Source organism: Mya arenaria, chromosome 3 (assembly GCF_026914265.1).
Source record: "Mya arenaria isolate MELC-2E11 chromosome 3, ASM2691426v1".
Taxonomy (NCBI): domain Eukaryota; kingdom Metazoa; phylum Mollusca; class Bivalvia; order Myida; family Myidae; genus Mya; species Mya arenaria.
The window spans coordinates 58382174-58409278 of record NC_069124.1 but is presented as its reverse complement, the minus strand read 5'-3'; the positions used below and the strand labels follow the sequence as shown (position 1 = coordinate 58409278).

General features: G+C 35.1%; 2 protein-coding genes across 5 annotated transcripts; one reads left to right on the top strand and one right to left on the bottom strand.

The window, feature by feature from the left end:
- Positions 1–26: 26 nt before the first annotated feature.
- Positions 27–16387, top strand: LOC128228039 (interferon-induced very large GTPase 1-like). Of its 4 annotated transcripts, none has more exons than XM_052939073.1 (6): positions 27–163; positions 7307–7498; positions 7822–8109; positions 8899–8921; positions 10281–10329; positions 10798–16387. In XM_052939073.1, exons 2-6 carry the CDS (start codon positions 7312–7314, stop codon positions 15570–15572), a joined length of 5322 nt encoding a protein of 1773 aa, XP_052795033.1. In that variant the 5' UTR covers positions 27–163; positions 7307–7311; the 3' UTR covers positions 15573–16387. The 4 variants fall into 4 exon arrangements, with proteins under 4 accessions (XP_052795033.1, XP_052795036.1, XP_052795035.1 ...); XM_052939076.1 differs by having other exon boundaries at positions 10730–10821; XM_052939075.1 differs by lacking the exons at positions 27–163; positions 7307–7498; positions 7822–8109; positions 8899–8921 and adding an exon at positions 8947–9216 and having other exon boundaries at positions 10798–16384.
- A 148-nt stretch (positions 16388–16535) lies between these two features.
- Positions 16536–26087, bottom strand: LOC128228040 (leucine-rich repeat-containing protein 74B-like). The gene is made up of 11 exons (XM_052939077.1): positions 25488–26087; positions 25157–25264; positions 24675–24768; positions 22572–22621; positions 21860–21941; positions 21481–21566; positions 19894–20088; positions 19546–19641; positions 17494–17757; positions 17223–17308; positions 16536–17049 (listed from the first exon to the last, which is right to left on the bottom strand). Exons 1-11 carry the CDS (start codon positions 25863–25865, stop codon positions 16890–16892), a joined length of 1599 nt encoding a protein of 532 aa, XP_052795037.1. The 5' UTR covers positions 25866–26087; the 3' UTR covers positions 16536–16889.
- Between the last annotated feature and the right edge of the window lie 1018 nt (positions 26088–27105).

The window sequence follows — 27105 nt, the reverse complement described above, 5'->3', positions numbered from 1 at the left end:
ACATTAGCTTCAGGCCTGCTGGAGGTTTAATGCAGCCGAGAACCAGCTTCTGTCTGACATCGTAACTTGGTGAACTCGCTGCATTAAATATCAGTTTTTATATGTTGTATTTGTTCGCTATAACAACGCAATTATACGTGTCAATTGGATTATTCCAGACAAGGTACATGTTCAACAGAATATTGTAAGAAAATATAAATCAGACAAATACAATGTCAAATCTTCTTACGATTTCATTGGAATGCTTATATAAAAAAACCCACAAGGAAAACAAGGGAAAAACCCAAAGTTTCGAAACAGTTGTGGATCTGTAAAGATTTAAATGTATGTATGTATGTCTATGTGTAGATCACGATAAACCTTACACTGTTCGATTCAAGTAAAGAACGACGCATGGTTTACTTTTCAAAGCAATGTAGATAATGACAATTTTCAAAACATACGTTTCCTGAAGAATAACTAACCGGAGTAAATGGTGTTGTTTTCTGGCATGGGTAATTGAAATATTTAGTTATAATTTGGCGTAAGTGGAACAGATACATATTGACCAATAAATGGAATAAAAATGCACACAGACAAATTAAAATAATACTGAAATACATGCTGCCATTATTTCACTGAAGTATTCGCATTGTTGAATGTCAATACAAGTAGATATAAATAAGAAATGAAATAAAACAGGTACAGATGAAAAGAATATGAATGAAAATGGACAAAAACCTAGAAATATGTACACAGTATGCATGTGCGCAGTATTTTAATGCTGATGTGGTTAAAATGCAAAATGCCATTAATTTTAACGTTTGAAAAGCCAAAAATCACAGAAATGAAAAAAAAAAACACAATGGAATGGTTTAGGGTCATAGCAAAAAGCAGGGTAGGTTGAGAAGTTGAAACAGACATATGTTTTAAGCATTAAGAACATCATTTTGAATTTTAATGTTTGTAAATAAGTATGGAAAGTCAGTGCCTAAAAGAGCCATTGAATAATATTTTTTTAAATGTAAGTAAAACAGATACAAAAGAAGGGTAACATGGCCAAATAGCAAAAAGACATAGTGATATATATACAGATTTTCTATTTGAATGAACATTTTGTCACTTTTCAAGGTAGATGTTAAAAAAACAGTACATTGTGAAATATATGTACGCATAAGAAATGAATTTAAAAGTTAATGGGAATGAAACGTTGCAAACGTATAGTAATATGTACAGTCCATTATGTCAACATCAGTTTTCAAGATAGACAAAACCTTGAATGAGAAGTCTTATAATACTGTCAAATATCTCTGATTTTAGGAAGATATTTTGTAAATAATTATTGGAATTGCAGGACATTTTAAGAAAACAATAGGATGATAAATAATCATTATGGTGAGGTTTTCAAATAAAGTTTCGATTCTGTTAAGTCATATATGGTGATTGTAAGATATTGGCACAATTAACACCGAACAATTCTGTTTAAAATAACATAATGGTAACACACAGCAATTGCAGAAATGGAGATATGCTTCACCTGTACAAGTATTCTAAAGTTTAATAAATACAACATTGAATAAAAAAGAAAGAAAAGCACAAAAGAAATTGTGAAAGGAACAAAATTTACATCAAAATGATACTGGTTGAATTTTGCAAATTATTTGAGATACACTCTAAACATAGACCACGGTATTGTCATGTACTCAAATTAAAAGGATTTGCTTAAAAAAAACTGTAAAATTGATATTGCAGGATAAGGTGAATACAAGAGGTATGAGAAAGTTATTGTAATGAAATGTCGTAAAAGAAGAAAATATTAAAAGTATGTTTGAAGGGATATATGGAAATCATTATCATTATAAGTAATGTATACTATTTGTACATACAGTGTGGTTGTATGATTTGGAAATGTACTTTTTGAATGATTGTGAGTTTGAAATGAAAAATAAGCAATAGTAATTTTGATTATGGTCAAGGATACGGTAGTTATTATGGCTAAGAGTAACATTACTAAATCCTGAGACACAGAGTGATATGGTATGATGTGTCAGCATGTGAAGTTAGCTTGTTTGAATGCAACATTTGCAATGCAAGGTTACATTTAAAAGGTAAGGTGGTACAGAGTTTTACAATGATATAACATTACAAATACAGGTAAAAATGATGTTAGTATTTTAAGAAACCTATTGTTAACATAGTGCAGACGTTTTGTTGAAAGGAACACTATCATATAAATATCAGATCGCATAAAGAGTGTTTATATAATGTTAACTTGATATAGTGTCAGCCAAAGCGTTGAGGCAGGTTGTTTCGTTAAGAATCAATTGGTCTTTCACGCTTGCAATGACAAGTTTCCCATTTTCAAACTTTCCTCTAGCGTTTATAGGGGGGGGGGGGGGGGGGGGGGGGGGCTTTGTGATGTAGAAGTGAAGTGCAGGATCGTAACCGATTGTTTTCAGTTCAGGTATTGTGACGAGGAGTTGAAGATCAGGTTGGAACAGTTTCCGCATTTCATACCCACTGCTGCTTTTGATAACAAGCTCAGCTGTGCAATAGTAGGCCACTTGTGTAAGGGACTGGCCCTTACAAAGAGGCGATTGACAAGGTCCATTACTTGTTGGCAGTTGCGACACTCTAAAAAGATACGAAAGAAAATTGTTATGATATCATGATAAGTGAATGTAGCACTGAAGATTTGATATCATGATACACGAGGAACAAAATAACTCTAAACATTCAACTGAGGTGAAGTTGTAAGGTTTCAGGGTTGATATCATAAGCTATATTAGAGATGTGCATTGACAGGGAATTTGCAATTTGACCTCAATTGTGAATCAGGTTATGCAAATCAAAGATCGATGTATGAAACTTCAAATAATAATTAAGATTATTAGTATGTATATTCAAGTAATAATATCATTCATTAATTCAGCTATTGAGTTAAACAATTTTGTTCAAGAGATAGTAAATAAAAAATTATCAATCTTTATGAAGGTTTGTTTATAGGTCGTGTGTTTTGTGCAACATAAATATCTAAAAACTGATTTTTCTAAAAAGTTTATATTGTGAAATAATGTAGATTTTTTTTTTTTTTATACACTTGTCATTATTTGAAATTGTGAATAATTGTAAATACAATCAATTATTGAATTAAAATGCATCGACACATCCATATTTTTTGTGTTTTTTAAAGGTTGAATGTTAATACCAAAAGCAATGCTATTGAAAGTTGTAGTTAAAAACTTACCAAAAAGATTTGCCTAACTTTACCTATGTAACATAACAATACAAAATGCAGAAGGTTTTGGATTCCATGTTGATGATGAATGCTGGCTATTGTTCTGAAATGATAAAGTTAACAGAAAACTAAGAAGGAGAAAAAAACCTGGTTTTGGGCAGCACTTATATTTTTGGGCTGAAGTAATGCCCATTACTTGGAACTCCTCAGTCATGGCACCAATACTGTTGGTTCTGTCTTCTGCAAAGTTTTCATCTTGAAGATGAAGCCCCATCTGTTCAAGATGTAACGGTGGTCTTATATATATATATATATATATATATATATATATATATATATATATATATATATATATATATATATATATATATATATATATATATATATAGTATTGTATGCACTGTGCTGTTTGTAGAGTTTTGTGCTGTTCTGTGTTTCTTGTTTGTGATTTTGTATTCTATGTCTTTGGCGTTAGCCCATTGCCACTAAACCGGGTTTATGTTTAAACTTTTTGCTGCTGGGCATGTTTCTGTAGCTTTTTGCATATATATTGTGGTAGAAACTGTTATGTAGGATAATATATGTAAATATACATTTTATTGAGACAGTCGACATGAAGAATAATAATATAAATAAAATGTGCTTTCTGACCTTTGAGCTGTTGTTTTACTGTAATTTTAATTTAAAGATGTGACTAACTGTTAAGCATAGTTTATGAATTATAATATGATGACTGTCAAGCATTTCCAATTGTCCATGGAATGTATATGGATGGAAATGCAAGACAGTTTTGAAGGACTAAAGTGAAAACTGTATGAGTTACAAACATTTACACTTGATGCTGATCATGTCTTCCAAGCATTTGAAATTGTGAAGTTTTTAAAACAATATGAAGATTTTTTTCCAGTTGTATTTACAGACGTAAATATGAATATGAATATGAGTTTCCCAGTAAAAAATGTGAGAGATAACAGGAGATTGTATGAAAAAAAGTGAAATCAGTATAAGGGGGTTGATCTAATAATGACAAAACAGTATTAAGAGGATATAATAATTATAAAGCATTATATTACAGGGGGTATAATGATGACACAACATAATTAAAGGGTGATATAATCATGACAAAATAGAATTCAGGGATGAAATAATAACAACAAAACAGCATTAAGGGGTTGTACTAATAATGACAAATCAGTATTAAGGGAATATATAGAAATGCGTCATTTATCATTATTATATTTTCCCTAATACTGTTTGTCATTATTATTATTTTATCCCCCTTAATACTTTTTTGTCATTATTATATCCCCCCGTAACACTGTTTATTTATAATAATAATAATAATAATAATAATAATAATAACAACAATAATAATAATAATAAATACTACTACTACTACTACTACTACTACTACTACTACTACTACTACTACTACTACTACTACTACTACTACTACCTACTACTACTACTACTACTACTACTACTACTAATAATAATAATAATAATAATAATAGAGACAAAACAGTATTCAGGGGAATATAATAATGACAAAACAGTATTACGTGGATATACATATAACAAAACAGTATTAAGGGGGATATAATAATGACAAAACAGTATTACGTGGATATACATATAACAAAACAGTATTCAGGGGAATATAATAATGACAAAACAGTATTACGTGGATATACATATAACAAAACAGTATTCAGGGGAATATAATAATGACAAAACAGTATTACGTGGATATACATATAACAAAACAGTATTAAGGGGAATATAATAATGACAAAACAGTATTACGTGGATATACATATAACAAAACAGTATTAAGGGGGTATAATAATGACAGAACAGTATTAAGAGGATATAAGAATGACATAACAGTATAAAAGAGGATATAATAATGGCAAAACAGTATTAAGGAGGATACAAAAATGACAAAACATTATCCACGGGGATATAATAATGATAAAACAGTTTTCACGGGGATATAATAATGACAAAACAGTATTAAGGGGGTTATAATAATGACATAACAGCATAAAGGTGGTTATAATAATGACAAAATAGTATTAAGGGCGATATAATAATGACAAAACAGTATTCAAGGGAACATAATAATGACAAAACATTATTAAGGGAGATATAAGAATGACAAAACATTATTAAGGGAGATGGTATAATGACAAAACAGTATTAAGGAGGATATAATAATGACAAAACAGTATTCACGGGGATATAATAATGACAAAACAGTATTAAGGGCGATATAATAATGACAAAACAGTATTAAGCGGGATATAATAAAGACAAAACAGTATTAAGGGCGATATAATAATGAAAAAACAGTATTAAGGGGGATATAATAATGACAAAACAGTATTCACGGGGATATAAAAATGACAAAACAGTATTGAGGGGATATAATAGTGACAAAACAGTATTAAGGGCGATATAATAATGACAAAACAGTATTAAGGAGGATATAATAATGACAGAACAGTTTTCACGGGGATATAATAATGACAAAACAGTATTCACGGGGATATAAAAATGACAAAACAGTATTGAGGGGATATAATAGTGACAAAACAGTATTAAGGGCGATATAATAATGACAAAACAGTATTAAGGGGGTTATAATAATGACAAAACAGTATTAAGGGGTTTATAATAATGACAAAACAGCATTATGGTGGTTATAATAATGACAAAATGGTATTAAAGGGGTAATAATAATGACAAAACAATAATAAAGGGATATAAGAATATAAAAAAAAAACAGTATTAATGGAATCTTAGAATGACAAAACAGTATTAAGGGGGGTCTAAGAATGACAAAACAGTATTAAGGGGGATATAATAATGACAAAACAATATTCACGAGGATATAATAATGACAAAACAGTATTAAGGGGGATATAAGAATGGCAAAACAGTTATAAGGGGATATAAGAATGACAAAACATGTGAAGGGGGATATAAGATTGACAAAACAGTATTAAGGGGGATATAATAGTGACAAAACAGTAATAGGGGGATATAATAGTGACAAAACAGTATTAAGGGGGATATAATAGTGACAAAACAGTAATAGGGGGATATAATAGTGACAAAACAGTATTAATGGGGATATAATAGTGACAAAACAGTAATAGGGGGATATAATAGTGACAAAACAGTATTAAGGGGGATATAATAATGACAAAACAGTATTAAGGGGGATATAAGAATGGCAAAACAGTTATAAGGGGATATAAGAATGACAAAACATGTGAAGGGGGATATAAGATTGACAAAACAGTATTAAGGGGGATATAATAGTGACAAAACAGTAATAAGGGGATATAAGATTGACAAAACAGTATTAAGGGGGATATAATAATGACAAAACAGTAATAAGGGGATATAAGAATGACAAAACAGTATTAAGGGGATATTATAATGACAAAACAGTAATAAGGGAGATCTTATAATGACAAAACAGTATGAAGGGGATATATTAATGACAAAACAGTATTAAGGAGAGATATAATAATGGCAAAACCAGTTCGAAGGGGGACATATTGATGACAAAACAGTGTGCAAGGGTAAATACTAATGGCAAAACAGTTTTAATGGGGATATAATAATGACCAACAGTATTAAGGGGGGTATACTAATGACAAAATAATGACAGAGCCGATATAATTCGAGACAAATTTAACATTACCTTTAAGCCTATTTTTTCTTCTTTCTTAGGATACCAACTAAATGTATTTTAAGAGACAGTGAATATATCGCAAAACAGAAAGCAAATGGTCAAAATTATGGCCGTGGACGAATATCTGACGTTTAGTCTATAGGGGCGTACGTCACTGTAGGCCGGGTTACAATCCGTATATCCGCGAGCAATATATAACAAAACAATTTGTTCTATGCCGGTAATTTCCAAATTTAGGATGACTAACTAGCGGCAAACGAGTTTCATGAGTTTACAACATCTAACGGATCGGTTCCGCCATTTTGTATTCAGCTTGGCCCATTTGAGACATGTGACCGGCCGATGAAGTATTAATGAAATTGGCTCTATATCTCTTTCAGTGACAATGGGAGTGGACCTGCAAATATACCGCCAACGAATAGGAGGGTTCAATGGTTACCGAACAAGCGGCAGCGCCCAAAGCACGGAGGGAACTCGAGCCTCAAGCATCAGTTGGAGAGATGTGCTCGGAGCCGTTGGGTTTATTGGAATGCTGCTTCTTATGGCAGGGATTGAGAGCAACCCTGGCCCTGGTAAGATTTGATAAAAAGAAATACCCAATGAAACAAACAATTATTTTCTTGGTGTTAAGTTTGAAATCATTCATTACTTGTACCCTTTTTCTTAGCTGTTATAACAAAATCCATTAGAAGAGGGAAGTTATTATACAAGTGGCAGTGGTTTATACAGACAAGTTCATGGTTTCTATTTCTAGAGGATTGGTTCAGATGTTAATTGTTTTTGCCAATCAGGCAACCGCAGGTTTTCGCTTTCAACCCATAACACCTGATGTTATTCTCTGTTGAAATGATGTATCATATATTTTGTAGAAACCAATATGTTTTTTATGTTAAAGGACAGTATCCGGATAGAGGATTGACTCCGAAAGATATTGCAAAGGTTTCCCAGTACATAACACTGAACTGGCAACTTCTAGCAGTGGAATTCGATATTAGTACTGTCGAAATTCAGAGGATAGAAATGGAAAATAGCTCTGTAGCGCTGCGAGTTAACAGAATGCTCAACCTTTGGACAGACAACAAAAGAGATGGTGCAAATGTCTCCACACTTTTGACAGCACTAGAAGAATACCCCAGCATAAGTGTGAACTGGGAAGAAGTAGCAAAAGTTTTTGGCGTCGATGGTAAATGACTATTTTGCCTATAAAGTTACAGTTAATATTTATACAAATAAGATTAGTGGACAATAACAATTAATGTACATGTATCTGAATAATCGATAAGTTCCAAAGACTTTGATTGGGTTTTCTATTAAAACAGTTGGAAAAGCAGTAGGGGATATTACAAACAAGAAAAACAAATGCAGGAAATATACTTATAACACAAAATATCAACAAATTGGCTATTGCTATAGATAAAATAAAATAAAAATATGTATCGTAGATACCAAGTTAGTTGCTATGGAATGTTGAATTGTTTGACGATATGGGTAGACTATGTATCATGGGTCTCTCAGGATGTTAGGGATGTAGATATGGTTGTATATACTTCAAATTATTATGTTACTAATTGCATAACGCAAAATAGGCACAACGATATAGATATATCCTCTCGTTGAAACACTTACACATATTTTAAATCACTGCCAACCCCGTATAAATATTTAACAATACACTTATCGTTTAAGATAAAACGAAAGCTCTACATTCATTGTTAAACAGGCTGCATTTATTGCACAAATAATGACTGCGTTTGAAAACACACAAAGTAGTCAAGAAAGCGAAATGACACTGAATATATTATTGTTAAGATTGTATTCTGGGCAAAAGGCCGTAATTCACAAATAAAATGGAGTTAAGTTGATAAAACAATATTATTTTAAAAACATGAAAGGGATTGTTACTGTACATAATCATACATGAATGTGAACTGATAATGTCATTTCATTACAAATGTATCTGTATTTTTTTCAGTCTTGCATCAACGTCAAAAAAGGGTATGTACTATTTGTAGGGCCTGTCACGCTGTCACGACTTTTGCTGCGAGTTGCGGATGGTTAATGACAAGTTTAAATTTCTCGCTGTCCAGAATGTTCTCATACAGTTCTCTCCTGCATATTGTCGTACAGCTGCCGTACACGGTGTCGCCTATTGAATGTTTGTCGCCCGTTCCTATCGTAAATAAACAGTTGTCATCATTGCGACAGAGTAAGGCAACAGATCTTTACTCGACGACGACATTCACTATGCGAGTGGTCTACGAGTATCGTCCGAATTCGCATGGGAATTTAGGTAGGCTGCATCGTTTTAGCACTATTTGTATACTGCAGATCAAACGGCATAAGCGATGTATTGAAATATCAAATGCAGTATTATTTTAACATTTTGTTGTTAAGAGACCAATACACTCGTTCAGAACTGTTCATGTTTCCTACATAGTCTTACTCATACCGTACGTATGTCGCATATTGTAACACTATCGTACAAATTCGTACTTATAACCGTACAAAACACGAACCCTTTAACACGAACCATATCGTACATATAGCTCTGCATTCTCGTGCATTCCCGTAATTATGTCGAACACGTATCGAAGGAATTTCGTATTTATTTAAATTCGCGAGGTGTCGTAAAAGGCTCGTTCGTATGTCCATATCGCACAACAGTGCACACATTTTGCCCACTTGAACATTTCTTGCCCATCTCGTGGCTATTCTTTGTGGTTTCTGGCGACCTATTTATAGATCACGGCATGTCCAGAAAAAGATGTGACAGTGTGACAGTGTTTTAACATTGATTTTAATATATTATTAAAATAGCATCAACTTGATATACTTAACACTTCTTTGAGCCAACATTTCTTTGAGCCCACCCAAAGCATTAGTGCACGAAACAGTTTTCCTTGAGAACTTCCGTCTAATTCTTTATGTAATAGAAATAATGAATGCCTATGTAAATATAAATGTGCACCCTAAACAAAGAACTGAATAGTTATGTTGCCAGTCGTTATTGTAATGAATTTAAAACCAAAGAGTTACTTCTGTTGCAAACTCCCCCTCATAAGCGCAAATATTATAGTGTGTTTTTGTTCCACAAGAAAACGGTGCATTTTTACTGTTTCAGAACTGCATCACTTATCTGCTCTAATTTCAAATTGACATTCATGTCTTTAAATAATAAAGCGTTTTGGTCAAGTTTGATAGTCTGCCGAAAAGCTCGGTCAAAACACAACCTGTGCCATAAGTTGCATAACAAGACTTTGGAATACCATCACTCTGGCATTGGACATGATGCTGATTGTGATTAGTGATTGTCTGGAATGGTAGAAAAATACATGAGGCCAACATTTTTTTCAGGTGCATTCCACTGTTTCCGAATCGGACTTCAACGAATACGTTGTACCGGGTAAGATTATTTTATCCCTAACAATCTTATTCTTATTTCAGCGTGTACTTTATACATTGGAATTATTTTTGGAATTGCCAAAACTGTATAGTTCTTTATAAACAACTATTTCAGAATTAAGAGTTTGTCAAAATATAGTATAACTACAATTACACAGAAAATAGGGGTTTTGTAGAGAATCAAATCCAGAAATTCTGCGATGAATTCGATAGAAATGTGATTAGAAAGTGTGTGAACAATTTGATGTTAGAGCTTCTGGTATTCTCCTTTTGGTAAAAAACAAACAAAATTAATTGATTGTTTTTGTATCAAAACATATATCTTGGATCCTACAAACATATTCTTAAAATGAATGTACCTGCTTATTAAAATACTTTACTTTTATATTTCTTTTTATAAGCAAATGACTATAGATACATTTGAAGGAAAGATGAATATCTGTACTTTCGGATATGATATTCATTTTAGGAGTGGACCCAAGACACAAGCGGCGAGAGACAATTTTTCAAATAATGGATATCCTTGGATTAGAAAAACATAGATTGTCTGATAGAAAAATATCAGTGCACGATGTGATTGCGAATGGGTTCTCACAGCGGACTGGCAACCCCCGAGACGTTGTCTGGATATTACTGAACGGGATTTTAAACGCAAACTCAGATATAAGAGATAGTATAGGAAAAATTTGTTTTTCTGAAGAAGAAAATAGAAAACCGGCTACAAAATCACGAGCCATGGACTTGCTTACAGGTTCCGATACTATGGAATGCAAAGAGCTGAGTCCGCTTGATGTATTCTTTGTTGTTTTTCAGTGCTGTGACTCAAGATTAAGGATTTTGATTGCAAAAAGATTATACATGTGTAAGCTGGCAATTCCATTTATGTTTGATAGCTTCGAGGAGAACTACAAGTTTATGGTTTCGATTTGGCCTATGAGAACAATTGCTGTGCAAACGGTAGAGAAATATAGCGAAACGCGTATGTTCAACTCCAAATCTCGGTTGATCGCATTTGCAAGATTTGGAAATACAGGAAGTACGTCTAAATCGTTGTTGCTTAATGCAGTATTATCGAACGAGAATTTCCCAACGTTTTATAATAGGGAGTGCCAATCGGGGATGTTAAAAAGAAATGTAAGTAATGGTTGTATGGAGATCTTTTTTGTTCCAGCATTTGAAGAGGGAGGAATTTGCACATATGTTAACTTAAGGGGAAATATCAATGGCGATTTGGAAGAAAACTGTCTTCAATTCATTGGAAAGATTTCAGATGTTCTCATTATTCTTACCAGAGCAAGCTATCTTAGTGAAAACCTTTCCAAGTTTGAAAATTTGGTTGTCGGATTTGGAAAAACAGTCGTTGTATTTACCGATGAAAAGCTCAACGCAAATGAAAAGATCATAAAGGCGTTTGAAGGTATAGATTCTCTTAAATATCGTGGTATTCCTATTGACATAACTGATAGCCATAACAAAGGTGTGTTGAAAAACACTAGAGCTATAGCAACTAAATTATTAGATTATATTCGTGACCTGCCTTTATCAAAATCAATGTCGGACCGACTGAAGTATCAAGACTTAAATACATCGATATTGATCGACGAAAAGATAAACGAATCTGTGATTGGGAGGAAGCAGGCATACGAGGTAATGGTTGCCATGAAAATAGACTTGTCCCACGTTGAGAGTAGTGAAAAACACATTCGAAAAAATACATTTTGGAAACGGGCTGTTACACCTGGTTCTTATAGCTACTCTCGAGAAATTAGTAGAATTATAAAACGAATTCACAGAAAGCCTAATGATGAACAAAATAATAGTTTAATAAGCTTGAGAAAAGAAATGGTTGGAAAAGTCTCAAATGGAATTAAGAAGCTTGTTCAGTGCTTCATAGAAGACAAAACTAAGCCGATTGTTTTGTACTTTACTTTTGAGTGGTTGAGCATTTTGATAGAATTAGAAACGTACCCAACCCTTCACGATTACACTTCTTTGTATGTGAAAGTGAAACAAAACAACGAAGCGAAGAAAGAAAGAGTTCAAAATGAAGTGGATGATCCAATTGTCGTAGAAGAAATTAAATTGGCTGACGATTTCTTAAAGCAGATAGAAGCCAATATTCAACAAGCTTCTATAACTGTAGAACATCTCTTTAGAGAAATTGTGCACATTTGCGATGCCTCCATTGAAACAGAGGAATATAGTGAAGCAATCGACAAGCAATCAGTACATGATATCGCCGATGCCTTTTCCAATGAAATGCTCAACTGCACCTCTTTCGAAATAATAGACAGTGACACCGATTTTATGCCTAGAGAATGGATGAGATTCGTCACAAGTAAAGCTTGCAAGAAAATACCTCAGTCAAGAATAATAACAGTTTCTGTGCTCGGATGCCAGAGTGTAGGAAAATCCACATTGTTGAATCTCATGTTTGGAACAGACTTCAAAGTTGGTTCAGGTTGTACTACAAAAGGTGTACACGCACAACTCGTACCTATCCAAGACTCAAACTCAGGCCTTCCATTTCAGTACATTTTTGTAATTGACACAGAAGGTTTACGGAATCCGGAAACTGAAACCGTAATGGGACCTAATTTAAGAGACAAAGAACTGGCAACATTTGTGATGGGTTTAGCTGATATTTCACTTATAAATATCATGGGTGAGAACCCTTCCTATATGAAGGACATTTTACAAGAAGCCGTTTCAATACTTGTTCGACTTTACCGCACAAATAAGTCCTTACATGTCGGAACATCTTGCATGTTTATTCACCATAATATATCTGAGTCAAATGTTTATGCTCAAACAAAAGAAGGTATAGATAATACAATACGGAATCTCGATGAAGTTACCAGGACAGCTGCTGAAAATGAAAATATGCATACAATCAAAACGTTTAAGGATGTTATTGAGTTCAGTGCCTCGACTGATGTTTTGCATGTTCCAACATATTTACAAGGACCATTAAACAGAGTTAATCAGGCTTACAGTAAACGTTTATCAGAATTGAAAAGAACTATTTTAGAAAAATCTAGAAATTCACGAAAACTGAAATCTTTAGAAGAAGTGTTTACCCGGGCAGACAATTTGTGGGAAGGTCTACTAGCCGAAGATTTTGTAATTTCATTTCGAAATAGCCTTGAATTGAAAGCTTATCGGGACATGCAAGTAAAGATTAATACCGAACTAGCAAACTTTGAGTCACACTATTTGGAAAAATACATAACGATAACACAGACTCGGTTTTCGCAAGCAACTTGTAAGAAGCAGTTAGATATCGAAAAGAAAAACATTCTTGAGGAAACCCGTCAACACTTGCTCTATACAGCAGAACAATCAGAGGTGAAAACAGTTGAATCAATTTATCAGAAAAAAGCCCAGGAAGAATGCGAATACACGGAGTTAATTGGAAAGTGGAAGCAAGGCATACAATACAGAGTTCATGGATGCATACTGGAAATGATACATGACGTAAAAAATACAACTGATAAACTTTTTGACAAAAGGCTTATGGAAATAGAGACCTCATTGCCCGAAGATAAAAACCACAAATTTATCAAAAGGGTGACGGAAGAAGCAGCACAATTAAGTTCACAGCATTTGACAGAAGCATTAATAAATGACAGATTTGAGGCGTGTTGGAGTAGCTATTTAAGTGATATCGACCTCAGTCAAACGACAGATCACAAAGTCGATTTGAAGGCTGCCTTTGATAGATATTTTCAGATACAGTATGGATGTGAGAATAGTGCTGAATGGCTGGCTACTCATCAAAAATCTCAAATAGATCCAGAAACGTTCACAGAAACAGTTCAACTAGATGAAAATGACTTTAAATTGTCCAAACATTTTAAGTCAAATTGCAAAATGATCGTGGAAGGAATACGCTTTAAAATATTAGCTTTGTGTAGTTCGGAATGTGAGGTCAATAAGAAAGATGTAAATGAATTTCTAGCGTTTATGGATTCAGAAATAGCACGGTTTACTTCTGGCGGTTTCGAAATAAGTGACAATTTTAAAATGAAATTGGTAACTCACTTTTGTCACTTTGCTTTAGACCGGTTGAATGATCACAACGATAATTTCTACAGCATGAACGGTACCACGGCTCATATTGAACGATTCAAACGAAGAATGAGAAGTAAATTTGATTCAATCGTCCTCAACTGGACAAACAAGAAAACAGTGGCTGAACGGTTTTGTGACGAGATCAAAACGGCCATTAGAAAAACCATTCCTGTTCGTTTGCAAACCAAACAAAAACAAATGGTGTTCGAGAAGATGACAGATAAAGGGACATTCCTGCTAATGATTCACACAGATTTGCTAGAAAAAGACGAATTTTTGGAGTTTGATTTTTACATTCAGCACCCAGAGATTTCTGCAGAACGATGGTTTCAAACCCAATGCGAGAAACTCTTAAAGGACAAGGAAGGCATTTGCAAATTTGCCTGCGATGAAATTGTCTTAATGTTTGATGAAATATGTACGGTCCTGAATAATCACTTTCAGCGTTCACATGGTGATTATGTTATGTCTTTAGATGAATGGTTTACACGGATATTACCTGGCTTAGCAAAGTATGGACTTTGTAAACAACAGTTCAGTTATTTCGAAAAGGTTTTCGGGAAGAACATTGATGATGTTAAGGCTTTTATTTCGTTGATAACCAGTGGCGATGGTTTTCTTAACAGATGCAAAAAGGAACTGCAACAGGAGATACAAACAAAGCCAGTGTTTTGTGATTCAAGTCTCCTATTTAGAAAGTTTTCGCGCATTTGGGGATGTTTGGAAAGTTGCCCGTTCTGTGGTGAGCCCTGTAGGTGGGAGACCGGTCACTTACACAACGAACAGAAACACTCCTGCTTTCAGCATAGACCGGGTTGTTGTAAGGGAAATAATTTTCTGAAAACAGATGAGGCTTGTTTGGAAGCTTGCAATTTTAACGTACAGTCCAATATCTCCTTTAACTGCGAAACAGCGGGCAATATTTGCGGACCGGAATGCACAGAGAAATGGCATAAATTTAAGGAATACAAAAAGTTGTTTCAAGATTGGGATATTTCTCCTTCTACGGATACACACAACAGTTCTGTCTATTGGAAATGGTTTGTAGTTCATTTCAAAAAAGAACTCCAAGAGAAATATGATCTAAAGCTTGGCAACATTCCTGAATCATGGACAAAAATTAAGAAGACGCAAGCTAAACGGTCTTTGAAATCAGATTACTGCATTTAGAAAGTTCATCTCTCTTGTTATGTATGCTTACTAATGCATAATTGTTTGATAGTTTGCATTATGTTATATTTCTGAACTTTTTGCTCGTCCACAAGACAATCGGGCTTTGCATGAAATTATGTCAACATATGTGTTACTTACACTGTTTCTGCATACAAATATGTATCCATTGTATTGTAATACATTGCATTGTACAGTTTTGTGTTGTATAGGTGTGTGATTGAGTGTGTGTGTTTCGGTGCTTCAATTAGTATTGTTCTGTAACATAAAAGTATTCACTTTAGCTTAATATATATTTGCCTGAAAATGACTCAAGCAAATTGATTAACATTAAATGTATCTTTATGCATATGCAATTGTATAATTATATATGTTTATATCAATATGTAATATTTATGGAGATATTCGATGTATTTTGATAAATTTTTTATAAAGTTCGTAGTGCTGTGTTTTTCAATTTGTAATTTTTCGTGTTTATTTTTACATGTACATGTATTTTATAGATAGAAATTAAGGCATGAATCCACATATAACTGTTTTCCCCTGTATCTAAATTTTTTACGTGTATTCAATTGCAGACATGAGTATATGTTTTGTACTATGTTTGCATCTTCTATTATTTTTTAACTATTTACTTATTCTCAGTAAATCAATAGTGGTTCGGGCATATATACTTTATTGCGACCTTTATCGTCCAATTCACTAAATAAGTGCTTTATGGATACTGATGTAAATATTGTATTTTATTTGTTAGATATATACAGAAATGTAATGCTTTCATACATCCAAAGTTTTGTTTACAAGTGAAATAAAATTAGTACAAAAACTTTAATCTTGAAATAAATTATTAACATGCAAAATGCAATACAATTACCAAGCAGCCTTGTTTAATTGCAAAGAGGTCAAAGGCTAAAGTAACGAACAAGACAAACAAACTGACATGACGTCATACAACTATATATAGGCATCGGCCGCACTGAGAGCATTAGTCTTGTGTGGGACATACAACACAGACATGATTTTATCCTTGTTTCCCTGTCAAATCTTCATCAAACAGTCTAAATAATAGCTAGTTCAATTATCGGCCGTTCAAATCTAGGTTATTGGGATATAAACACAGGTATATTGAAATAATGTGTGCATACTGTAGATGCTAAATGTAGACTCGGATTTTTTCTGACCAGTTGGTGTTTTCAAACCACCCAGGGTTTGGTAAAAATCATTATTCTTCTAATTTGGGAGTATTTCACTAAGTTTTTTAAGTCAACACAACAAACATTCTGTACAACCAAATTTTCAATAATGACCAATATTGTGCTATCTGTTTAGGCCAGTGGAGAACGACAGACGGACTCGGACCATTTCTCGGAGCTGCTCCAGGCGGTCAAAGTTCTTATAGTTCTTCAGATCCACGTCCGCGTCCCTGTGGAGGCGCGCTATCCGCCGTATATGCTCCTTGTATCTCGTCTGTAGCTCACTAAAAGTAATAACCAAGGGCGACTATTTCACAAATAAAGCTTCGAAAAATTGGATTAGCGTTGTGAAGAAAGTATTCTTAATATGAAGATAAATGTTGGTAGTAAAAACATACATGTCGGAAGTAAAATTATGCCAGTTTACTGGAACTGTATCGGTAAAACACAAATTTACCTGAAATCCACTTGGCCGTCCCTATTTATGTCCAGTCTGCTCATCAGAATGTCCAACGATCGCTGACTCAATGGAATATCTATTTCCTGGAAGTCAAAATGAGATTCTCTCTGAAAACAAACTTTGCCATGTTTCTCATTTATTTTACAAAGTGTTCAAAAAGTGAACATACCTAAAATGAAATCTTTAGGGAATAGCTGTACAAAAGAATTATAGGCTAAACAACCTTGTTTTCTTTAAACTGTCTACCAGCGTTCTCCATGCCTCTTACCTGAAGACCCCGGCGTAGTTCCTCCCGTGACAATGTGTCGCTCCCGTCTTTGTCTAAATTCCTGAGAAGGTCAATAAGCCTCAAGTTCCGGGTCTTGACACATTCAAACAGGATTGTGAGCGGATCATCTGTGTCTAGGACTACGGGTGCCTCCCCCTTCCGAAGGTCCTCGTGCCGGAGAGCCGTCCCGTGCCGCACCACCAGTCGCCGCCGGCCCTGTACACGCGACAGTAGTGACAAGAATTCACCGTCAACGGATACGTCCTGTAAAACAGAATATGCTTCAAACAGGGAATAATTCAAATTATTTAATTACATCAATTGCTGCCTGTCATAACTATACTACTCAAAATTTGATAAGGATCACTTGATTAGTTATTTGTAAACACTTAACCAAACAAGCATGCTTATTTAATTACAAAGCATTAGTTTTATCACTTCGTAGGCCTCTAGAATGTTCGATGATTTTGATTGTATTGCTACCAGCGCGTGAACGGGTGGCACGGAAAACTGCATACCCACGAAATAAGGCATTTGGCATACATGTTACAACTTAAACATGTGGTCATTTCTTGTTTTTCGCTTCGTGTATTCGATTTTCACTCGGACCATCTACCACATTGTGTTCAAAATGCCAAACAGAAGACGTTTAACTCCTGATGAAATGCATGTTGGCATTGGAATGCTGGAGGCAGGGTTGTCTCAGAGGACTGTGGCAGAACACCTGAATGTGTCACAAAGTGTAGTTTGCATGATGTGGAATCGTTATCAAACGAATGGAAATGCTCAACATCGACATGGTGGTGGTCGTGCAAATGCAACATCTGACGTTCAGGATCGTTACATTGCGGTTTTAGCCTGACGTAATCGCTTTCGTAAAGCCACTTCGTTACGTAATGACTTCCAGAACGCCACAAATGTAAGAGTTTCAACGTAAACCATCAGAAATCGTTTTCATAGTGCTAGCTTGATGGCACGACGACCGGCAAATCGCATCCCATTGACCCGATACCACATCCAGGAGCGTTTGGACTGGGCACGTCAACACGTTGGATGGACGTTTAACGAATGGACCACAGTGCTTATTACAGACGAGTTAAAGTTTTGTATTGACTTTACAGATCGACGTTCGAGAGTGTGGAGGGGACGTAATGAACGGTTTTGCTCCAGTTTGTGTCACCAAACATGACCTTTATGGCAAGGTCTCAGTTATGGTATGGGCCGGAATCAGCATGCACGAGAAAACAGTCTTACACGTAATTGAACGCGTAACGTTGACGGCTGTTCTTTATTGTAACGAGATCCTGGACGTTTATGTTCGACCATATGCATGTGCCATCGGTCCTGATTTTATTCTCATGGATGATAATGCGGGCCCACACAGAGCAAACATCACAAACCAATTTCTTGAAAATGCTACCATCGAGAGAATGGACTGGCCAGCTCGTTCCCCCGACATGAACCCGATCGAGCTTCAGAAAGCTGTTTCTACTCGTCCGGTCCAGCCAACAACGGTTCCTCAGCTCAGAACAGAGCTTCAGGAGGAATAGGCCAGAGTCCCTCAGCAACAGCTCTGGAGGCTTATCAGCAACATGCGGAGGCGATAGCAAGCCGTTATTGACGCTCGTGGACATCACACACGCTACTAACATTGGTTTAAGAAAAGCTCAAAGATATTCTGTTGACTCCGAATTTGTTGACAACCTGATATACGCCTACTTTTGACCCCTATCATGTTTAGGAGTCCGTTACGCTTGAACGGAATAGGTTTGGTACTGATATCTGATGACATTTGAAACCTGAAACAATGCCATTTGATAACATTTAGTGTTGATATATCGTTTTCTTGAAATACGTATGTACTTTATATTAAAAAAACATGATCCCTATCAATTTTTGGGTAGTATATTTGAGCGTTTACTATTTGGAAATGCAAAGTATCTATTAAGTTGCCAAAAATAAGTCATCATGATATAAGGATCGACATACATTATGCTAAACAATATTGAAAACATTATTGTATCTTCTTCATAATACGATATTTGTATTTACCGCCATGTCTAGATAGACAAGGGACTTGCACCTATCATCACATACTGCTTGTAGTATCGCCATAGCACCGTCCGTTGTGATCGGGTTGTGGCCGATCTGAAGATTTAACGACATTGGTTTAAAAGCTTTTAAGGGAAATATTGAAAATATAAAATAGGAATAATCAAGTGCATGCTTGAGTGTGTTAGTTACACATTTAGTCTGTCTGTCTGTGTGTCCGTCCGTCCGCCCGCCCGTCCGTGTGTCTGTTTATACAAGTGCGATGCTTTCATCCTGCATGGTACATCATTTATAAACAGTTATAGTTAAAGTTTTGATATGTATTTAAACATCAATCAACAATCTAACCTTTAATGTTATAACTGAATTGTTTCTCTTGAGCCCTCGTAGGATCAGTTTAAAGCAGTCAAAGTTGACCCTGTTAGCGGAGAGGTCAAGATCTGTAATTGACCTGTTAACCTTTAGCGCCTTGCCCAGCTCGTGGCATCCCTCCAACCCAAATCCGTTCCAAGAAAGGTTGAGGGTCTCTAGGGTTGAGTTGTTCTGGGAAAAGATTCAATTTATTAGCATGCAAGTACATAATAAATTCAAAAGTAGTCATTGTGTAGCGTATGTTGGGCGGCGTTCAGCGGTGTTTTGACAGTTGGTCGAGCTGACCTCAATAGAGCCTCTGGAAAGCCCCTTACGCCGATTCACTTTCTACACTTCAAAACTCCCAGCATAGTTTAGATTGCGATGGAAGACGGGCTTTCAATTAAATGTCTCTTATACACTACGTAAGCCTACGTAAATGCCTAATGATTCAAAGTAACTGGTTTTTGAGTCCAAGAAACTGTCACAAACAAGAGGACCAAGATGGCCATTTATCGGTCACCTGAGTAAAACTTTAATGCTGCTCTAGACATTTCTATAATTAAAGGGCAGCAACTTTCGGGTGACTACAGCGATTTGGCTAGTTATCGAACACGTCCGAGGAATTATGCCTCATTGGTCATGATTGGACAAAGAATTCTAAAAAGCTATTGAACGAACAGCATATTGGGCTGCAATTTCTGTAAAATCATTTTAAAATCGGGCCAGCGGATTCCGCGGAGTTTTCAATATAGACATATATAATGACAACTAACTCCGCCGCCTGGCGGCCATGTTTTTTAAGAATCAACACGGGATGAAGTTATTTGATACGTGATCACGTAAGGAACATTTCTGTGAAATTATTTTGATATCGGGCCAGCAGTTTCTGATAAGAAGATTTTCAAAGTTTTTCCTTTGGTTGCCATTGGCGAACAGGGTTCTGCATGGAACCCTTTTTATTGAAGGAATCTGAAAGGGGGCTACCCACGCTGAATGAACATTCCTTTGATTTTTTTTGTTGAAAATGTCGAAGTGTTTTAGGACGAGAATTTGTTGAAATGACGACGGACGGATGACGGACATTCAATCTATCACAATAGTGCTCAGGTAAATTACGTTTGCGCGCGTTTATATACTTATCAGACGCAGCAGAAAATATCGGGTCTATGAATAACCTGGAGAAAAGAAATATACTGGCATGATGGTTTGTAACAAAGGGAAGCAACCGATTAACTAAGGAACTCTGTAACGTTATTAAGACTCCTGACAATTGATTAAACTGTATCAGCGATGAAAATGATATAAACGTCAGCTTTGTTAGTTTGCCCGCCTTAAGAGACCACCTGAGTGAATGGTGCGTGCTGAAATCACATCTAGTGTTTGTATTAATTTTGTTACTTAAATATTATTTTATATAAAGGTGAGTGGGGGAGGTAAAATCTGCTTACCAAATGCAAAGCCTATCTTGGTATCATGTGTAACGCTGTCTACTGATTGCATACCAAATATTCTTTTCAAATTCTTTTGAATACCACGTACCTAGAAGGCACAAAGGGCAGTTTTGCCATCCCAGCACCTCACCTGTATCCCCTGACAGAAGGTGATGGCGCCCCGGTGCCGTATGTGGTTCCAGCTCAGGTCCAGATTCTTCAACGTACTGTTATGACCTTGAAATGGGATAGGTCAGGTTCAAGGTCACACAATTAAATCAATTAACTGACCACATGATGAAAGTTTAGCCGTCAATGTAACGCATCAAAACTATGTATAAGAGATGTTACTACCATGAAGCACCTTTTGGAAGAAGGAAATGTGAATCCCTATTACAGTACTTGACTTGGAGAATTTACTATCACCTACTTACGCCTTATTCATGTTCGTATTTGTTTAAATAAACGCCTCTATTTTATTTGGTTGTATTTAAATAAACATATCTTAAATCTTTCAGTATAGCACCTACCTAAAGCCTGTCCAAAGCAGTCCGCCGCTTTCTCGCCTAAAGAGTTCTTGCCAATTCGAAGTTCTTTTAGAACAGTATTTTCCTGAGATTAATAGAGACATACCTTCATGGGATAATTTGTACTTTTTAATAACACTTAAAGGATAATATCTGTTATTAGATCAATCATATTTGAAATCCATTTCCACACTCTTGTTCGAAATAAATACATACACATGTATAACAAACATAAATTTTGAGTGACACAACTTACCAAACACGCATTTATGGCAAAAATTATTGAAAACAATATTGTAATCGTGTACTTTATAGCTGAAAACGCAAAAATATTAAATGATTGGTGGTTGCTAAAAGATTTACTGTGATCTACTATAGTCTCATAAGGTAGATATACCATGTTTTCTGCACCTTTGTTTTTAAATTAAACTCGGTATCCTTCATAAGAACCATTGTTGTCGACATGTCCATCCTTTTTGGTATATCAAAACATTTGTATTTATTGTGGTAAATTTTATTTGGGAGTAAGAGTGCATCTTTAAACTTTTAAAAGAAAGGTTGCTTTATTTTGCAAAGTGCAAAATGGCGGCCATTGAGGTTGTTGATGAACTTACTAACGAGAACAGATTTTAATATATTTATTTCTGCAGTGCTGGTCTTTTCCATAAAGCTGTTATAGTTCGAAACTAAGTTAATGCACGATGGTGTTCTATACCTGTATAATATCAGCCAAGAACCTTGCGTCGTCGTCCCTGTATCCATTACCTGAAATCACACAAAAAAGACAAAAAATATCAGCAATAAAACAATTATAATTATAATAATATGAACCTGCCCTTTCATTGGAGAGCTTGGATGCACTAACACTTTCGCGAAAATCCCATATGAATTTTTTAACGAATTTCGGGAAATTTACATTCTGCCCCATGCAATCGTGTTCATTTTTAACAAGCACTTTGTCGGATTCAGAGACTTAAACATGGTTAATTGCCTTCTGTCGTGCAATAGTTTGAAGACAATTAAAAGCACATGCCTACCTTAGTATTTGACACTTAATGTTTTCTGTAAGAAACAAAAAGCTTATGTATACATTCGTAGTAAATAAGAATAACGTTTACATTGATTTAAAGATTTGAATCCTGTGGATCATATTTAGTCTTCAAAATACGGTTACTCATGGAGCAACTGTGCACAAGATGATCAATTTGCACGAAAAAAAGAAAATTGTCGAAAACTAACATAAACTTGGTATTAATGTGTACAATGCATTGAAACTTACTAACTGAAGTACCACTTAGTTTACAATTTATTTAAGTTTTATAGCAGTTATTTCGTATTTTTCCATTAGAAAAGATTACTGGGTATGTCTACCTAGTAGAATTCATTCCTTATGCGTGATTGGCTAGTCGATGTTATCACGTGATATAACCGAGTTAGGTCTTTTGCTTAATTATGTCACCCGATTAGTGTAAGCCTTCGTATCTCAGTGGATACGAAGCTAAACTGCAATTTTGGCGACACGGGTTCGAACCCGGTCTCCGAAACATTTTTTTTTTTACATTTCGGCACTTTTTTTTACGATATGATATCAAAGCGTAACACATTCTATTAAATAATTGTCCTGAGATTCGTTATAGAAAAACACTTTTTTGGTGCCAATCTAGTGTATAGTCCCTTTAAGAGTACAACCTACATTTCCTGCGAATGAAATGGTAGATAGGCAAATATTATATACCAGGCTTAATCATTCGCTAAGCTCACTCCGCCCACTCTTTATCATTAAGATACTACTTCATGTTGTCTAACTATTACTTTGAACTCAACTCAGCGGGTAAGCTGTAAGGCATTTTATCATCATCATCATCATCATTTAATACGATGAACTACTTGTAAAGTTTCCACCATAAAAAAAGAAAAAAACAAGTTGGATTTATTGAACATCTTTTAATATTTTTAAACACCGAGAAAGTGTTTGAACCTCCAAGTTCCTCAATAAGAGCACATGTTTGCGTTCATTAAAAATTGTTTTATTACTTGAAATCTAGAACGCCACAACTGTCTTATGGTGCGACCTTTTATGGTATTATGTCTAACTGACTTGATAGTATGTCTAATTGACATGTATTTATAACTAATTGATATGCAATTGGGTCTAACACACATGTTATTTTATGTCTTAACATGAAACGACGGAAATGGACAGTACGTGGGTTGGATATGATTAAACATGTCACTTATACATAATATGACATAAGTAAATGCAAGTTAGATATAATAACATATCGGTCTGACATAAAAGTATGTCAGTAAGACATAATCGCATGTCGGTTAAACATAGTAGCATGCTAGTTAGACATAATAACATTTAATTTAAACATAATAGCATATATGTTAGACAAAAAAGCATGTCAGTTAGACATAACAGCATAAAATGTCATTAAATAAGGCAGTTGTGGCGTTCAACATTGAAACGTTCATGTGTATTGGGTAACGGGTAAAAACGATCTTAATAACACTTTATTAGTATGTAAAAGAGTGCGCCATCCCTGACAGGTTCAGCAACCTTTGACTACAAAGTGAGAAAGTGGTCACCCACAGCGCATACATACGCATGTACGAGGGGTGTCCCGGAAGTTCGCGAAATAACGTCATTATTCACAAAATAGCTATTATCTTGACATTTATTGAGAATGTATTTCAAACTAATTGGGGTTTTTTTTGTTCAAAATAAGCGGTATTGCAAAAGTTATTATACAATTCCGCGAACTTTTGGGACACCCCTCGTATTAGTTGACAAAGTTCGGAATTTGTATGTTACCGGTGATGTCCAGCGCTATGATAGATGAGTTTCTGACGAATTCGTCCCGAAGTCTCTGTGCGCCTACTGGGCCTATGTCGTTGTTCGAAATATTCTGGAAAAGAAGAGAGCTATATAACGTCTGATTCTTTCAAGGGATAGCAATGTCCGTCTTAACGTGTAAATGTATATCACTTATATGTGACAATAACGTTTAAAATGAGAAGTACGTCCAGATGAAAATATATGATTATTTTTCTCTTGACTGCCACCACCACACGGTAGGTTTTAAAACAACCGCTTATTCTTAGACAGTGTAAAGGTCGACATTGTTACTATTGTCAACTTTGATGTATTGAGATCGTTCTACAAACTTTTAAGTCTAAGAATGACATTCAGACAAAAATCGTTAAATTGCAGTTGGTGTAACTATTTCGAAGGTTCCTCGGTCGGGCAAAACTGTAAACGTGTAACATGAATACGTACAAACGTACACTACCTACCAATTCCTTGATGGTTGTGTTGGCCTGTAGCAAATCAATCACGTGACCTAGTCCCTCCACGCCCATTCCCGTCCACGCAAGGCTTAACCGCTTCACCGTCATGTTTGTCTGCAAGCGTTTTTTTTTGCGAAAATAACTTGTTATATTGGCCGAAACAAAAATCGGAGTATAAAGTTAGTTGTTGGTGATCATTTTATAGATATAGCAATATGACAAGCGGGCTCTTGTATTAATTCAGATAGACTTTAACTTAAGGCGGCTTAGGACAAGTAGGTGATTACAGGCAAATGACAACATCAACAACATAAGTAGTAGGATATGTGTAGCTCACCACTAGGGTCGTGGCGATAGGCTTGATGCCACTATCGCCTAATGGCCGGTGGTCCATGGAAACATCTATATCTGCGACGCTATGCAGGAAGTGGCTGCTGGGGGTCACCCGGAACATCGTGCATGCGCGTACGTAGAGCAACTGGTTGGTGTTCCTCGACTCCTCCTCCTCATCATCGTCCGCGTACGGATCGTCAACCACCAGGGACACTTTCGGTTTGGCAATGGCGCTACTTGGATGCGTGCTTGACGTTGCTAGATTCTCGCTGATTAAGTTATTATCAGACTTCTGATCGTTTCGTAAATGTTCCCCGCACTGAATGCATACTGATGTCCCGGCTTTCAAGTCTAACACACCATTTACCGGTTGAACTTCCATTTCAGTCAATATTATGCGAAGACTATTGCATATGTTTTTTTGTTTTATTTCAAAGTCCTTATGAACAGGTAATTTTATATATTGTTAAACATCTCATCTGTTTTTACTGTTCACTATTTGGCTTAAAACTGTATTAATTGGTATCATGTGTCCCTAGCATTTTTATTTAAGTCATTTTAGTAATCCAAACGTCCATTTCAACATAATCAGTTTTTTATTATTATGATGAAAGAAATATCACTATGCTTTCCTATTTAATATCAAGCTCAGTTTAATATTCATACTAGACCATATAACACCGAAAATGATATGGCCTTTACAGTAAAATCACGAAGCTGCGAGTCTGACTATTCTAAATATAACGTGCGATGATTTGGTCAATAGTCTTTGTTGAAGTAACATTAAAGGCGCACCATATAAGTTGGTGCAAAAACGAATTTAAATGTTAATTCTTTATCATGTTTAAGTCAATGACTTTAATGACCAAAACAAATAGAGCATACGACCTGTATACAGATATAAAGCATTAGCGATAGTTTTAGGTATATCTTTGGCTTTCTTAACTAGTGAACGTAGCTATTGATAAAAAAGGCTATTTTTACACACAAAATCATATGTTGCTTTTTATGTTTTTATCATTTAAGTCAAATGAGTTAAACATAGTAATGCATTAAAATTTGAATAAAAATGTATTGCATCAACCTACAGTGTGTCCCTTTAAGGCTACGTATAATGAATGTGAGGCCAGTACGTTTTAATTTATTGGCTTATAAAACTGGGGAGTCCAGTCGTTTGTTGTTACGGGGTTTGGGGTCGGGGAAATAAAATGTTACTTTTTTTATCTCCGACGCTTAACGAAATATACAAATAACGAAAAATTAAAAAAAAGCTTTACGAAAATATAGGTATCAATTAAATTTAATGAGTATATAGTTTCTTATTTCATATCGTCAATACTAAGATTCTATCAATTAAGTCAAAAAGTCGGGGAAATTGATTTAGAAAACAGTTTTAGCATACCCCCACCCCCCCCCCACCCCCCCAAAAAAAGAAAAAAAAAGTACAAATAATTAAATGAAAGGTAGTGGCCTTTCAAGCGAGAGTCAATCGGCATTTTATTAAAATCCTTCATTGTAATTAGATGGAAAATACAAACAAAGAGTATGCAAATCAATGTTTGCTCGACAAAGAGCCACTTGAAATCAATGGATCCCTACAGTTTTATTTGTTTGTCTGCATG